Source organism: Hydra viridissima, unplaced genomic scaffold (assembly GCF_058129835.1).
Source record: "Hydra viridissima isolate aposymbiotic clone 2 unplaced genomic scaffold, HvirCarnegie_v1 scaffold_9, whole genome shotgun sequence".
Classification (NCBI taxonomy): Eukaryota; Metazoa; Cnidaria; class Hydrozoa; order Anthoathecata; family Hydridae; genus Hydra; species Hydra viridissima.
In genome coordinates, this window is record NW_028324308.1 from 14,660,517 (window position 1) to 14,675,256 (window position 14,740).

Genomic DNA, 14,740 nt, shown 5'->3' on the forward strand with positions numbered 1-14,740 from the left:
ACACTACAAAATATATAAAAGTTGAAAAAAATTATTTTGAGAATTTTTTTAAAAATTGATTTTAATGAAGAAAAAATGTTGTTTATTTTCCTCTTGTAATTGGGCGAAAAGTAAACGAGTTAAATTTTAATAAAAATTAGTTGAGACATTGAGCTAAATTATTTAAAAATAAAATGAAAACTTATCTCATTAGAAATTAGATATAAAAAATTTAACTGAATTTGAGTTGTTTCATGGTTAGAAGCAGGTCCGCAACATTTTTAGATAACAAAAGCCATCTTATTTACGCTTTTATTATTTATTAGTGTTAAAGTGAAGGGAATTTGCATGTTTACTGTTCCCCTGATAAACATACCCTCGATTTTTCACCCAAAACTTTTTTCCCAAAGAGAATCATGATCGTCATAAACTTTTTTCCCAAAGAGAATCATGATCGTCATAAACTTTTTTCCCAAAGAAAATCTTGATCGTCATAAAATTTTTTACAAAATTATTTAGTTTAGTAAAATTTAATTTTACTTTCGAGAATTTGAATTCCAAAGTTAAATTTTAAACCTTTAAAACAGAAAATTCTCTACATTAGGATGCCAAAAGTTTTAAAATATATTTTTTAAAAATATTAAACAAATGCAAAAGAAACAAAAATTCCATTTACTTCTTTTTTTTCATTTTCTCTTCCTCCAGTTAACTTATTCAATCAGAAAATTGATCTGCTGAATGTGTGACGACTACAGTCTTAAATAATGTTAACAATGCGGGATTCGATGTTGCTTAAGTCATGAGATAAAGAATATTCACCAAATCCTATCTATGTTCACCGCGCTAGCTGCAGATTAAATCAGGTAGTTTATGATGCAGTTGACCAACAAAACAAAAGTGATTTTTTAACAGTAGGAGAGGGTGATTTTAGCTTTTAAGTCTAGGTGAAAAACCAAAAAGGAGATTTGTATCAACCGAGAAGTCTTCTAAAACGTTAAGAACTTATGCGATCTTTAACAGTACATAATTAGATATTAAATTTTTTGTTTAGAGAGAAAATTTTTTAAAATCAAATTATTTTGATAACTTCTTTAAAAGATGTTTTTAGAACATTTTTTTTTTTTTTGCTTTATTTAATACGCATATTCAACATTTTTGCATTAATTTTGCGTCTTAGCTCCTACTTTGACACTTTTGAAAATAAATTTTTTGTTACAACTTTTATTAAAATATTTTTAACAAAAAAGGTCTTTGAGAAAAACAATTTCATTATAAAGATTATCGATTAATATAAATCAAGGGAGGATCATGAAGAAGGGGTGTGAAGACCAAAAAGAAAAAACGGATGTGAGTATCATGAAGAAAAGGTAAGTCGTAGGTGTGGCCAAAAGGAATCGAGAAAGAGAGATAAAAAATACAATCAAAATAGAATTTTTTAAAAAAAGCGATAAATTAACGAAAATAAATCTTTTATTCTTAAAGGTACCACAACTATATATATATATATATATATATATAGTTGGAATTAATAGGATAATAGTTGGAAAGAATAGGAATTCTTTAAAATTCAGAAAAATGTGTTTATACAATAAACTTCTTTTTCCCATCTATGACGTTTTTATAGGTTTATTCATTATATTTGCGTGAACTTGCTTGATATGCTCATGATATAGATGATAAAAACGGATGCAAAAAAATTTGAAAGAAAAATCTAAAGCATTTTTTAACCATGTATTAGCTACTTTTTGACTAAACATGCTGCTACATACTGTTATTCTGCTAAAATTCTGCTCCTTATTCTTCGAACGCTTCTCAACGTTCTTAGAAAACGAAAAATCTAAAAAGCAACCTAGTTTTAGTTTTATTTTTCGAAATCAAACTTAGACTTGAATTAACTGCTCACGTTTTTATCCGAATCGCGTTTTCATTCGCTTGTCTCGTTTTTTGTCTCATTTTTCAAAAGAAAAAACTACTTAAAGCTTTTAAAAATTTGACTTTAAAACAGAAATAAAAAGATCGTAAACAATAGATATTATATATTTATTTGTTTATAACGGCATACAAATGGTAGAAGGTCTGTCGTTGTGGTGTTCGTGTTTATGATAAACCTAAACACAACTTAAAATGACGTTTTAAAGAATATCTATACAACTCATGTCTTGCTTTGTTTTCTCCATAAACGATTTAAATCTGTTTGATACTCTTTTATAATAATTCATTTGTGTGAGCGTCTGTTATATTTCCACGATGAAAAAAAAAATCATAAATAAAAAATGAAAAAATAAGGAGAGAAAATGAATAAAAAAAAGAGATAAGTAAGCAGCTATAAACGGCGCAAATCAAATAATAATAAATAAGAGAATAATAAATAAGACCACATTTAAGGAAAATTAGTAGAAAGCAACCCTACTTGATAAATTTAGACTGCAATAGTTTTCGTCGTAACTCTATTCCATAAAAAAAGTTGATCTCAAAAATCTTTAAAAATTTTAAAAAGTTTTACACAACTGCTGATCTAGAAATACAAGCAGAGGAAGCCACTGGATTTCTTTTTCTCACTCAAAAGCTCCAGAAATAGCTTCTCACCATGGTATCCCTTACTTTATGTCAATGACATAGCAGCTTAGTCATAAAACATTTTTCGTTCAGAAAGACCCATTGCTATAACATCTGATCGTTCGACAACAATAGTTTTTATTTGAGAGAAAAAGGTTCTGACCACAGAAAGCTGAAATAGAAAATATCCACACACTCACATCGTCAGTAAAAGGTAATAATAACTATAATAATATATAACATTGTAAATACAGTTATTTCTCATCATAAATTATTCCTTCTATCCCTAGTCGTTTGCGTTCGTCTTCGTATTGCTGAAGGTTTCTTTTCATTATATTAACGCAAGGTCCCAATAATCTTTCAAACGCGTGAATGTTCAATACAGCGCATTTGGTTTTATCCACTGTTGCGTATACAGACGCAACACGAGGCTTTTGCAAGATCAGAGCGAGCTCCCCAAAGTACTTCCCTTTCTCTAATCGTATAATCTCTTTTGTAACTCCATCGCTATTAACTCTAACTGCGACCTGGCCTTCCATGATAAAATACATTTTAGTGGCTTCATCGCCTTCAGATATGATCATTTCATCAGCATTAAATGCCTCCACGTCTAATGCGTCTGTTAAATTCATCAACTCATATGGGGTAAGCGATTGAAGCATAGATACAGACTTAAGTAGTTCTTCAAACATTAATCGTTTTCTGGCTGTTGCTTTTACTACAATGCGCTTGAAAGTCTTTTGGTCAAGGCCCCACAACACTCCTTCGCTTTTAGCAATAATCGTCGCGTTACGCGGACAATTATACAACAACGCTAAGTCGCCAAAAAAACCTTTGTCCTCTAACGTAGCGACAATTTTTTCGACTCCGTCCTTCTTGACATTAACGTCGAATATTCCTTTTTCGATAACATAAAAATTATCGCCGTCATCACCTTGTTTAATAATGATATCACTTTCATTCACCTTTTTCTCGAACATGGCGCCAAACAGAACTTTGAGCTGTTCTGCATCACAACTCTTAAAGAAAACTATTCCACTTGCAGCATCATTTAAGCATTTCATTTGTTTATCAGTTTTTGGATAGTAAACAATGCTTGCTTCTTCTTCAGTGTCTTTTGATGGATCATACGATTCCGCGGCTACCGCAGTTCTTCTGCCACGCATGATGGGGATTTGAATTGTATCCTCGACCATTTTAATGGAACTTTCGCTTGCGTTTTCTATACACGGCGATTTAACAGACGTTTTGAGCGCTTTTGTTTTTCTAAACTTTGCGCAGCTATTACCTATTTAGAATGAAATGTAATAAATAATATGAAATAAAAAATGTAGAATATAATAAAAGTTAAAAAAGATAAGAAATGTCTGAGTGAAAAAATAAAGCATTTCTAAATTATGAAAGTTTTTACGGAAAAAAAAAAAAAAAAAAAAAGTTAAAAATAAAAGTTAATTAAAAAAATCTTTTATTCCAAATTAACTTTTACTTAACCTTATTAGCAAGCTTCGCTACGTCTGTGGTCAAGTATTTTAAACAATTGTGCCGCGTCTTATCGTCCTATAAAAAGCGCCTTGTTGATTTAACAAATTTATATTTGCTGCTACAAAGCATTTTTTTAAAAACATGCTTGTTTGAATCAGTATAAAGGTAAATTGCATTTATTCTTTAAAAATTTATTTCTTGAGCCTTTTCGATTTACGCTGATGGATTTTAAAATCTTGATTCCGGTTTTCTAACACAAACAACTCACCTTTAAAAAATTAGTGACTCAATTGCAGAATGAATACCTCGATTTATTTTTAAAGTTTTTAAAGACACAGCGAGCATTAAGTTTCTTCCTAATTTATTGAGTATTTCATTTAGATAGATTGTCAAGATTTTTTTCTTTTTCGAACTTTTTATAAATAAAACATCCTTTCGTTATCTTTTTATTTCATAAACACTGTCAAGTAAATATTTTATACGATCGGCGATAAATCTTTAGTTTCTATTTGAAACAATCGTTGTCAACTACCAAAATTTTTGTGAGGAATTTTCCATTATTTATGACTATTATAATTACGAGCCGCACGTTTGTTACAAGGAATTATCTCACAAATGGCGCGTGAAGCAAACTACGTAATCTTTTTTTTTTTTTTTTCCTTTTTTCATCTTATCTTTACATTCGACCATCTTTTGATTTAAGGTAAAATTCAAAAAACGTTATTTTTTTTGTAGGAGTAACAAAATATCATATGTCAAATAAAAATCTCACCAATGTATCAGGAAATGTAATAAAGCAATACTTAAAGCGTACCCAAAAAAAAAAAAGCCTTACCCATGATAGCTTTTCACCGTTTTTTGCCTGATCAGTTTTAACAAAACACAAACATTAATGAAACTCCAAAAACTTTTAACTGTTTGTAGAATATGAATGGGAGATTGCTGTGATTTTGTTATTTTTTCAATACAAGTGAGTTTAATTATTCATGTTCGACCAACTCTATTTATGATGAACGCTTTTGCTCTTGATGTATTCCAAATTAATCACTGGCTTTCTGTTCAACGCACAAACAAATTTTTTCGAAACTTGTTTAGGTTAGACTTTATTATAAAGGTTACTTTTTCTACTCAAAAACTCACGAAGCAATACCTTCATCAAAACAAGTAAAGATTTAAAAAAAAAAAAAAATGCAATTATAAAAAAAAAAAAGCAAAACAATAATCACTTATTACAATAATCCGTGTAATTTGCGTACCCCTTCCGTTTAATTCTAAATAAGTTTTTATAATTTGATTTGATTGTTCATAATTTAATTTTAATGTTCTTCGTTCTTTGTTTTCAAAATGGTAATGTTTATAAACAGTAATGTTTTCAAAGGCGCTTTTAAGTGTGTAAAATTAGCAGCAGCACTCTTTTAGTTTAGCCGGATATTTTAATTCAAAAATTTATTACCAAATCAAAAAATGAAAGTGGTGTATTTTAAAATTTTTCTATTTTAACTAGAGGAGCAGATCTAGCAGCACCTCCTTTAAATATAAAACAGATGCAAATTTGATTAAGTAGTTTGGAAATTAGTAATCTTTTATATGAAGGTTTTGTATAAACGAGACAGAAGAAAGTTGGTTTATGAATTTGAAAGATTTAATAAATATAATTGATTTAATAAACATAAATCTTTAAAAGCGAAATTTTAAAAGACTTTTTTTTTATATATACATGCAACAAAAAAATTTTTAAAAGTAAAACAAAAAAGTCATTCATATTTTGTTAAACACCATGAGTTAAGAACCTAAATACTTTGTTTTTATAGAATTTAACATTAAAAATACACATGTATATAATTCAAAACCAACATATATATATTACAAATGCACGCATATTAGCTACATACCAGCAGAGAGTGGAATCAAAATTCCAAAAGTTACGGATTAACTAACAAAGTAAAATTTTTTCAAATCAAAAAATAAAAACGACGAACTGAAAATTTATGCAACATTTTTAAAAAAACTTTTGTTTGTTTTGAAATGTCTATGAAACCTTTGTCAAAATAACTCGTTTTATAGCATACAAATGTAAAAACTAATCAGTTGAAGTTTTTGTCAATAGCGTTTCGTGTAAGCTACCCTTTCTACACTGAACATGAATTAAAACGTCAGTTTTGATTAAAAAAAAAAAAAGTGACCTTAGCGTTTGAAACAAAAATAAGAAGAAATCATAGTAATTAAATATCCTTACGTCAATGAAGAAAATTTTTTCAGTAACATTTGATTACTTTTAAAGACAAATGTATTTAAGTGCTGACTTGTCGACGCCTATGTGTAAGATTGTTAGCAGATGTGTTACAGGCAGCTAAAGGAATGATTAGAATCCCGACCTATTAGCCGCTCCTTACATATTGGTACACTTTTTATCCATCAAATTTTTTTTCTCAATGTAACAAAGGCTAAAAATTGCATGCACTGTTAAAAAGTCCGTTAGAATTTTGATTTAGATTTTAGGAGATCGTACTTTTATTTATAGATTTTCTTGTAAGCTTTAAAATTCTAAAGCAGAAATTACTTCTTGTTGCAAAAAAAATTCAATCAAAAATTGTTCTTTTAACGTAATTTTGTTTCAACTTAAAAAACTTAAACGAGGTCTTAATTTTTTCTTAAAAAATATAAACGGTCGGTGTATGCTTTGAGCTCTTTGCGCTCTTCTTCTGAAGCGCTTATGAAGGATCTGATAGCTTGTTTAAAAAGTCGGCTTATTGTCATTTGATGAATTCTTTTCTTGATTTGTTACTCTATATAACAATAGCAATATTTATATCTTTTCCTTCCTCTAATTGAGCTATTTTTCACAGAAACAAAATCTTTTTCAAGCTTTCACAAAATCGGTCTGATGCACTCATAACATCGTTGATAACCAGTTTTTGTTGGCACAGATGATGACGCAATCAACATTTTAACCAACTTATAAAACAGTTTAACTCGATTTGGTTTCAATTCTTTTAGTTTTAACCTACACTCAAAAGCAAAATCAACTTTCTAATGTCACTCCTACGCTTTTCGTTGGTATTGTAATATGTAATTTTAAAAATTCAATTTTGATAGAAAGGCTTTGAATTAAAATAATGACGACTCTCGGGTACTATTCAACCGTACCCTTAGTTACCACACAAGCAATTCATGATGTAATAAAAATGCTGTTTAAAAACTCATTAAGTGGTGTTGCAACCTTCAATTCAGATGATTGATTAGCCGTTTTTCCGCCCCCCAGTAACAATCACCGAGGTATGAAAAATCACCTGAGATCCTCAAACCATTATCTGAAGGTGTAATAAACAACTCAATGTTGGTTAGAATAAATTTCATAATTTTATAACTTTCGGCAAAGTTCAATAGTTAAATAATTTTATTTATGTGAAATAATTTACTGCATATCTATTTTAATGTTTTAACGAAGAAAAAAAAGATTTTATAACTTTTTTTTCTTCCAATTATTTTATTTTTTGTTTTAGTTATTTATAGCTCACAAAGTGATACTCTAAATCCTTTTTTTTTTTAAATAAATTTCTGCATTTCTGTCCAATATGGATTTTCGATTTTTTGAAATCCTAAAACTTTACTGTCCGCATTTTTCTTGTTAATATTCTTTTCATTAAAAATTTAATAAAACAACATGCAACATGTGATTATAATATCCCTATCATCGACGTAAGCATGAGTAAATATTTCATTATTAAAACATGTATTGAAAACGGATTGAATTCAGTGTGCATTGGAGCTTTAAGTATGAAAAAGGGGAGCTTTTGTGAACAAAAACTTCCCTTTAAAAGTATTCAGGACGTATGGGGTCCTATTCGGTCTTTTATCAGCCTAATAGATGGAACCGCATTTTCTGGACTTACACCTGGTGATTGAACTCTTTGAAGAAAAATGGCCGCCAATATTTAATTGGGATAATTAAATTTAAATTTTGTAATTGTTTAATTATTGAATTTCTCAGGACTTAAACCTATACATACGTTGAATAGAAAATCCATAGATGTATCCACATCTTGTTGAGGTAGCATGTTATGTCTTGAGTGGGGTCCATTTATCAGCGTTTCAAGTGCTACCAGCATCCAGCTGTTTTCATGGTCAAAAGTTCGAGCAAATTTTCAAAATAGTATAATTTTTCTAAATACCATTTAGCTTTACACTTGAAGTGATTTTAGTTACATGATTATGAGCAGAGTTGGGTCATCTACAACGATTCGGACAACCGGAACGATTCCAGACCCTTAAAAACTGTGTGGACTTTCTCCAATATAATCGCGCATAATTTAAAGTTTCTACATCCATTTTGGTCCCACTAGTTAAGCCCCACTAGATGTAGAACCTCTCAAAAACCGAGGAGATGGGCAAGTGGAAGTTATTATCCGCTTTGAAAAAAATTTGTTAGATTGATCTTCTATAATATTAGTTCATCTGCAACAAAGCGTATTTAATGGCGTGCTCAAAATTGATGAAATATCTGCTAGTTAAGTTTCTCTAAACGCTTTGCACAACAGAAGTTTTTGTAAAAGTCTCAACGAAGAATGAAAGAGCTTTTTTCGCCAGACTAGTGCGTTCCAGTTTTGAGTGTATTCCAGTCTAACTTAACCATAATGTCGAATGTAGGTAATATAGACCATCACATTACGATATTCTGTTCATCTAGGTACTAAATCACAAAACTTGAAGGGTGGAATTTTTTTTGGACCCCCTAATAAACATACGTGCTCAAATAACCCAGTAGCTTGGAAAATATGAGCATAATTGGTGCTTTCATAAAATATTTGTATTTCAAGTCTTTTGTGAAAACACCAAGATGTCAATTTTCAAATTTGACACAGGTTTTTTTAAAAACAAGAACGAAAACTTTTAAGAATAATAAAATTCATTATTTAATGAAGTTTAATATAAAGCTCCGCAGTCGGAATCCTACTTCTCTTTTATTTTCTTATTAAAGATATAAACATGTCATATATATATATATATATATATATATATATATATATATATATATATATATATATATATATATATATATATATATATATATATATATATATATATATATGAAATGTTACGGAAACTAAATAATACAGCAAATCTCGCGTTCATTTTCAAGTTTAAAAGTAGGTTTATCTGTTGGTTTTTTTAAAATAAACAACTTAAATAAAAAAATACCATCATTTTTATTAAAGATTAAAACCTTATACATACCTAAATGCATTTACGAAATGATTAAATCAAATATTCCTAAAGAGTCCTTGCAAAATCAAATCTTTTATGAGTTCTTCTATTTATCCACTGTTTTTGCAAAATTTTCACGAAATCTTTTATATTTTTTATACTTTTCTGCATTTCTTCTTTTTTTCTATTGCGTTACTAAAAATGAGATTTCAACAATTTGGTTTTTAACAGATGGTTCGCTATCAAGATATATTCTTCTAACTGATTTCTTTCATTAATTTCGCAACTTCGGGAAAAAATCCATTTGGTAGATACCCACTGAATATTTATATTTCAAAAGAGCTTTCACCATAAAATTGCTTGTTTTTATTTATTCATCTATTTAGAACTTTTATGTTAACAAATATATAAAGTGAAGATTTTTTAATCATTATAATTTTTAATAAAAAAAAAAAAAAAATAAAATTATCGTAAAACTATTGTAGAATAAAAACAATTGGGAAAAAAAGCTTTTGACCAGTCAACTTGTTTTTTTTCGTTATGTATCACGTATCCTCTCATTGTTATCCTCACATGGTTATCCTCACATGGTTATCCTCCACATGGTTATGTCAAGATTTTGGATGTAAAATTAAAGTTTAATCATCTGGCCAATTTTACAAAAGAACGAACCAAAAAATCACTATTTTACTTTTCTATTGAATTAGAAAATACCCGTTAAACGATTTTTGTATACTTTTCTTTCGTGAAAATCGTTAAGGTATGAAAAGTCATTACAGTCTGAATGGACTTTTTTGTACAATTAAGATACGTTAGAATCAGTTTTTATTTTTCTCTCGTTTCATTTTATCGATAACATGTTGAGGTTGAAATACGTTTAATTGAACAATTACAAATTAAATATTTATTAACGAACGAAATAATGCGTTTTTAGCGTTTTTTAAAATCGGATTTTTAATCAAGTACCATTTTAAATAAGCATCGAATTTTAAATAGAAATCTTTTATTTATTAGAAAGCAAATGCGGTTAAAAAGGCATGTCACGAATTCGATTAAGTTCTCTGTTGTTTAAAAAAGGGCGAAACATAAGTTTCTTCGTATATTTCCAACATGTTACGTGAAAAGCAAATTGAAGTTTGTTAAAATTTTTGCCCGTTTAAATATTTGGAACCTCTTCACACTGATCGTATTTACAATACTAAAAGATATTTTATATGAACTGAACTGCAAAATATCTACTAGTTACCAAAACGTCTGTAAAAAGTATTCAAAGAGTTATAGTACAGTGCAATCCAAAAATAGGCAAATATCAGGGTGCTCATACGAGTCTTGGCGTGTTGGGGAAAAGTTTCATGCCGCGCTGAAACAGTTTTTGATCTCATATTTTATTTCAGCTTGGTTTAAAAAATTCATTATTCACTCCAGGGATAAAGTTCAGGACAGCAGGGCATAAAACGACGGAGTCATAAAATTGTGGTTGTTAGATAACCAATTTTTAAAATTATATTACGTCTGTTTTTGGTTACTTTTCAGTTTTGTTTATGATTATTTTTTTCAAAGTTTCCTTATGAACTAAACTTTATCTTTAATTTTAAACATGACTTAGAACAAACCATATTACAAAATCTTTAACTCAAAAACATAAAATGGTTTTCTTCTCTTTTTTTTAGTTATTTTTTGGATTTTTTGCCAAAGCTCGCCCACTGTGCTCAGTGGGCGAGCTTTGTAAAAAAATCCAAAAAATCAGTATGAATAAAAAAAATTTATTTGAAATAAATATCTTATGCACAAGAGAGATTTTTAAAAAGAAAATTTCTTTTTTATCCTGCAAAGAGTATTGGATTTATTGTTTTAGAAATAAAACGTAAGAATACTGGAAAAAGCCCCTGACAAAAACGTTTCGCAATGTGTTCAATTTTTAAGCAGCTTTATGAGATAATAATAATAATGACAATAATAGTAATAATGACAATAATAGTAATAATAATAATAATAATAATAATAATAATAATAATAATAATAATAATAATAATAATAATAATAATAATAATAATAATAATCATAATAATAATAATAATAATAATAACAATAACAATAACAATAACAGTAATAATAATAATAATAATAATAATAATAATAATAATAATAATAATAATAATAATAATAATAATAATAATAATAATAATAATAATAATAATAATAATAATAATAATAATAATAATAATAATAATGATAATAATAATAATAATAATAATAATAATAATAATAGTAATAATAATAATAATAATAATAATAATAATAATAATAATAAAAATAATAAAAATAATAATAATAATAATAATAATAATAATAATAATAACAATAACAATAACAGTAATAATAATAAAAATAATAATAATAATAATAATAATAATAATAATAATAATAATAATAATAATAATAATAATGATAATAATAATAATAATAATAATAATAATAATAATAATAATAATAATAATAATAATAAAGTAGTATGATCTTAAAGTAGAAACCCAATCCATCATTGCCTCATGCAAAGCAAATCAAATGCTAGGCATCCTAAAACACACTTTCCAATCTCGTGATGCTTCTTTATGGAAACAACTCTATTGCACCTACATTCGTCCTTTACTTGAGTTTGCGATTCCGGCCTGGAACCCCCATTTGGTGAAAGATGAACAAACTATTGAGTTAATACAGCGTAGAACAACAAAAGTACCAGACAAACTGAAAAAGTTAGACTACATGTCCAGATGTTTACATCTTGGCCTATCTTCTCTAGTTGAACGTCGTAAAAGAGGTGACCTCATTCAAAAATATAAACTTACTAATAACATCGACAGAGTCAACTGGCACTTTCCCCTCATCACAATTCCACCAAGAGCAAATCACAGAGAAATTCATCACCGTGAGAAGTACAGAAACAATTTAGCTCGTTTCCACTTTTTTAACAACCGCATTGCCAAGGCATGGAACATGTTACCAGATAAAGTAATTAGTTCTCCAACTGTCAACAGTTTTAAAGCGAACCTCGATAAGCTTTAATGTTACTACAGCTCGCAGCTTTCCTTAGAAAAAGTTGCAATATGAGCTTCACAAAAACTAACTGTAATCTGACAATCTATAATTTGTATTTTGTCAATTATTATTATTTTTTGTTGTAACAAATATATATTACTATTACTATTACTATAATAAAAATAATAATAATAATAATAATAATAATAATAATAACAATAACAATAACAGTAATAATAATAATAATAATAACAATAATAATAATAATAATAATAATAATAATAATAATAATAATAATAATAATAATAATAATAATAATAATAATAATAATAATAATAATAATAATAATAATAATAATAATAATAATAATAATAATAAAAATAATAATAATAATAATAATAATATAATAATAATAATAATAATAATAATAATAATAATAATAATAATAATAATAATAATAATAATAATAATAATAATAATAATAATAATAATAATAATAATAATTATCGCGGTTTGGTTGAATTATTCTGCATTAAATGTAAAATCCTAAAAAAACATGTCTAAAAAATGAAATAAGTTGGTTTTTTTTAAATTAATACGAATATATCTTGTCTATGAATTAAAAAAAAAAAAATGTTGGAATCTCATCTTCAATGCTCGTTTTAGGAGTCATTATCGGAATAATACAGCCATTTGAACATGACAATAATTCGAGTCTGACCTTCTTTTAGATTGATTAAATAGTATTATTGAGCTTCTCATGTCAATCTTTTTATTTGCTGAAAGTTTTTTGCCTAATAATCGATGTTAAAATATTAGAAAGATCTTTTTTTCTGGAAATCCAAGTATATTTTATACTGTTCTACGAACGCTTGCCTTAACGGATAATTTAGTAATAATAATATAAAAAAGTTCACGTGTTCTCATTTGATCAAGTTTTCAAAACTAATCAAGTAAAAATGGGGAGCACGAGTAAGATTAAATCATCTATTTAGTGAATAGAATTTAAAATTCACTCAAAATACAAGTTTTAATGGGTCATTTGCAGAACAATACAATCCACATATCCGCAACCATTATTAGGATGAATTTTCCGCTTTTTTTTTGTCAACTTATTATAATTCTTTAGCTATGTTTCGATAAGGTAGCTATAAACCTCGATTAGCTGGGTGCTTATATATCGAGAAAACTAAACTAAGGTGTATTAAAATATGACTAATGCCAAGTAAATATAAACTCATACTTACTAATTGAGTTGTCCTAAGTTCAGTTATGTATTTATGATTTACAACTGTAAAAGTATATGTTTATTAGTAGGTCGATATCAATTAAATCTGTTTATATTTAAATTAAATCTACCTATATATCTACACATGTGTGTGTGTGTTTATGCATATATATATATATATATATATATATATATATATATATATATATATATATATATATATATATATATATATATATATATATATACATATAAAATTTAAGTGACATCTTTAATAGTATGTGTAAAAGTATTATAATTATTAAAACATCATATACAGTATCATACTATTATTTCTTTTTTATGTAATATTTCGGCTCATATGGTGAGAGCCATTATCAAACTAATAAAATCGTTAAAAAATTATAATAAACGTAATCAAATTATGTCATTCAAGATTTTTTTAGTTTTACAAAAAACGGTTTCCAATGGTGAGTCATCACCAAATTGCCTTTGTCGCGATTTAAAATGTTTTCTTTTGGTTTTGTGCATTGTATACGTTGTATTTCAATAGCCTCACGAATTTTCATTGTGTAGTAGTTTGAAATTATAGAAATTATTATTATTATTATTATTATTACTATTATTATTATTATATTATTATTATTATTACTGTTATTGTTATTATTATTATTGTTATTATTATTATTATTATTATTATTACTGTTATTGTTATTATTATTATTATTATTATTATTATTACTATTATTATTATTACTTATATTATTATTATTATTATTATTGTTATTACTGTTATTGTTATTATTATTATTCTTATTATTCTTATTATTATTATTACTATTATTATTATTATTATTATTATTATTACTATTACGGAGTTTGTATTATTCTTCAAATGGTTGTATTATTACGCCTCCGGATTTTAATAGTTGTATTATTCAACAAATGGTTTTATTTTGGTTGTATTTTGGTGGTATTGAGCGACTGGTTGAATTATTCGTTTTTTTGGTTGAAGTATTCGTCATGAACAAAAGTGGTTGTATTATTACGCTTTGAAATCAGGAAGTCTCAATTTCAATCAAGAGACCTAGGTTTTTTAATGTTTCCAGCTAAATGCAAGGACTTTGCGAAATAATTATTAGCGAAAAAAATAATGGAATTATAGAAACCCAATTATAAAAACAAATATTATTCCAAATATTATTAGCGAAATAAATATTAGTAGCTTGGCGAAACAAAGGAAAACAAAACTTA

General features: G+C 26.8%; 1 protein-coding gene across 7 annotated transcripts; it reads right to left on the minus strand.

The window, feature by feature from the left end:
• Window positions 1–1,998: 1,998 nt before the first annotated feature.
• LOC145185479 (cAMP-dependent protein kinase type II regulatory subunit-like) lies at window positions 1,999–9,419 on the minus strand. Of its 7 annotated transcripts, XM_090096980.1 has the most exons (4): window positions 6,254–7,018; window positions 5,910–5,950; window positions 4,853–5,167; window positions 1,999–3,823 (listed from the first exon to the last, which is right to left on the minus strand). In XM_090096980.1, exons 3-4 carry the CDS (start codon window positions 4,854–4,856, stop codon window positions 2,790–2,792), a joined length of 1,038 nt encoding a protein of 345 aa, XP_089953106.1. In that variant the 5' UTR covers window positions 4,857–5,167; window positions 5,910–5,950; window positions 6,254–7,018; the 3' UTR covers window positions 1,999–2,789. The 7 variants fall into 7 exon arrangements, with proteins under 7 accessions (XP_089953106.1, XP_089953105.1, XP_089953108.1 ...); XM_090096979.1 differs by lacking the exon at window positions 5,910–5,950 and having other exon boundaries at window positions 6,254–7,052; XM_090096982.1 differs by lacking the exons at window positions 4,853–5,167; window positions 5,910–5,950; window positions 6,254–7,018 and adding exons at window positions 4,027–4,092; window positions 4,286–4,479.
• Window positions 9,420–14,740: the final 5,321 nt, after the last annotated feature.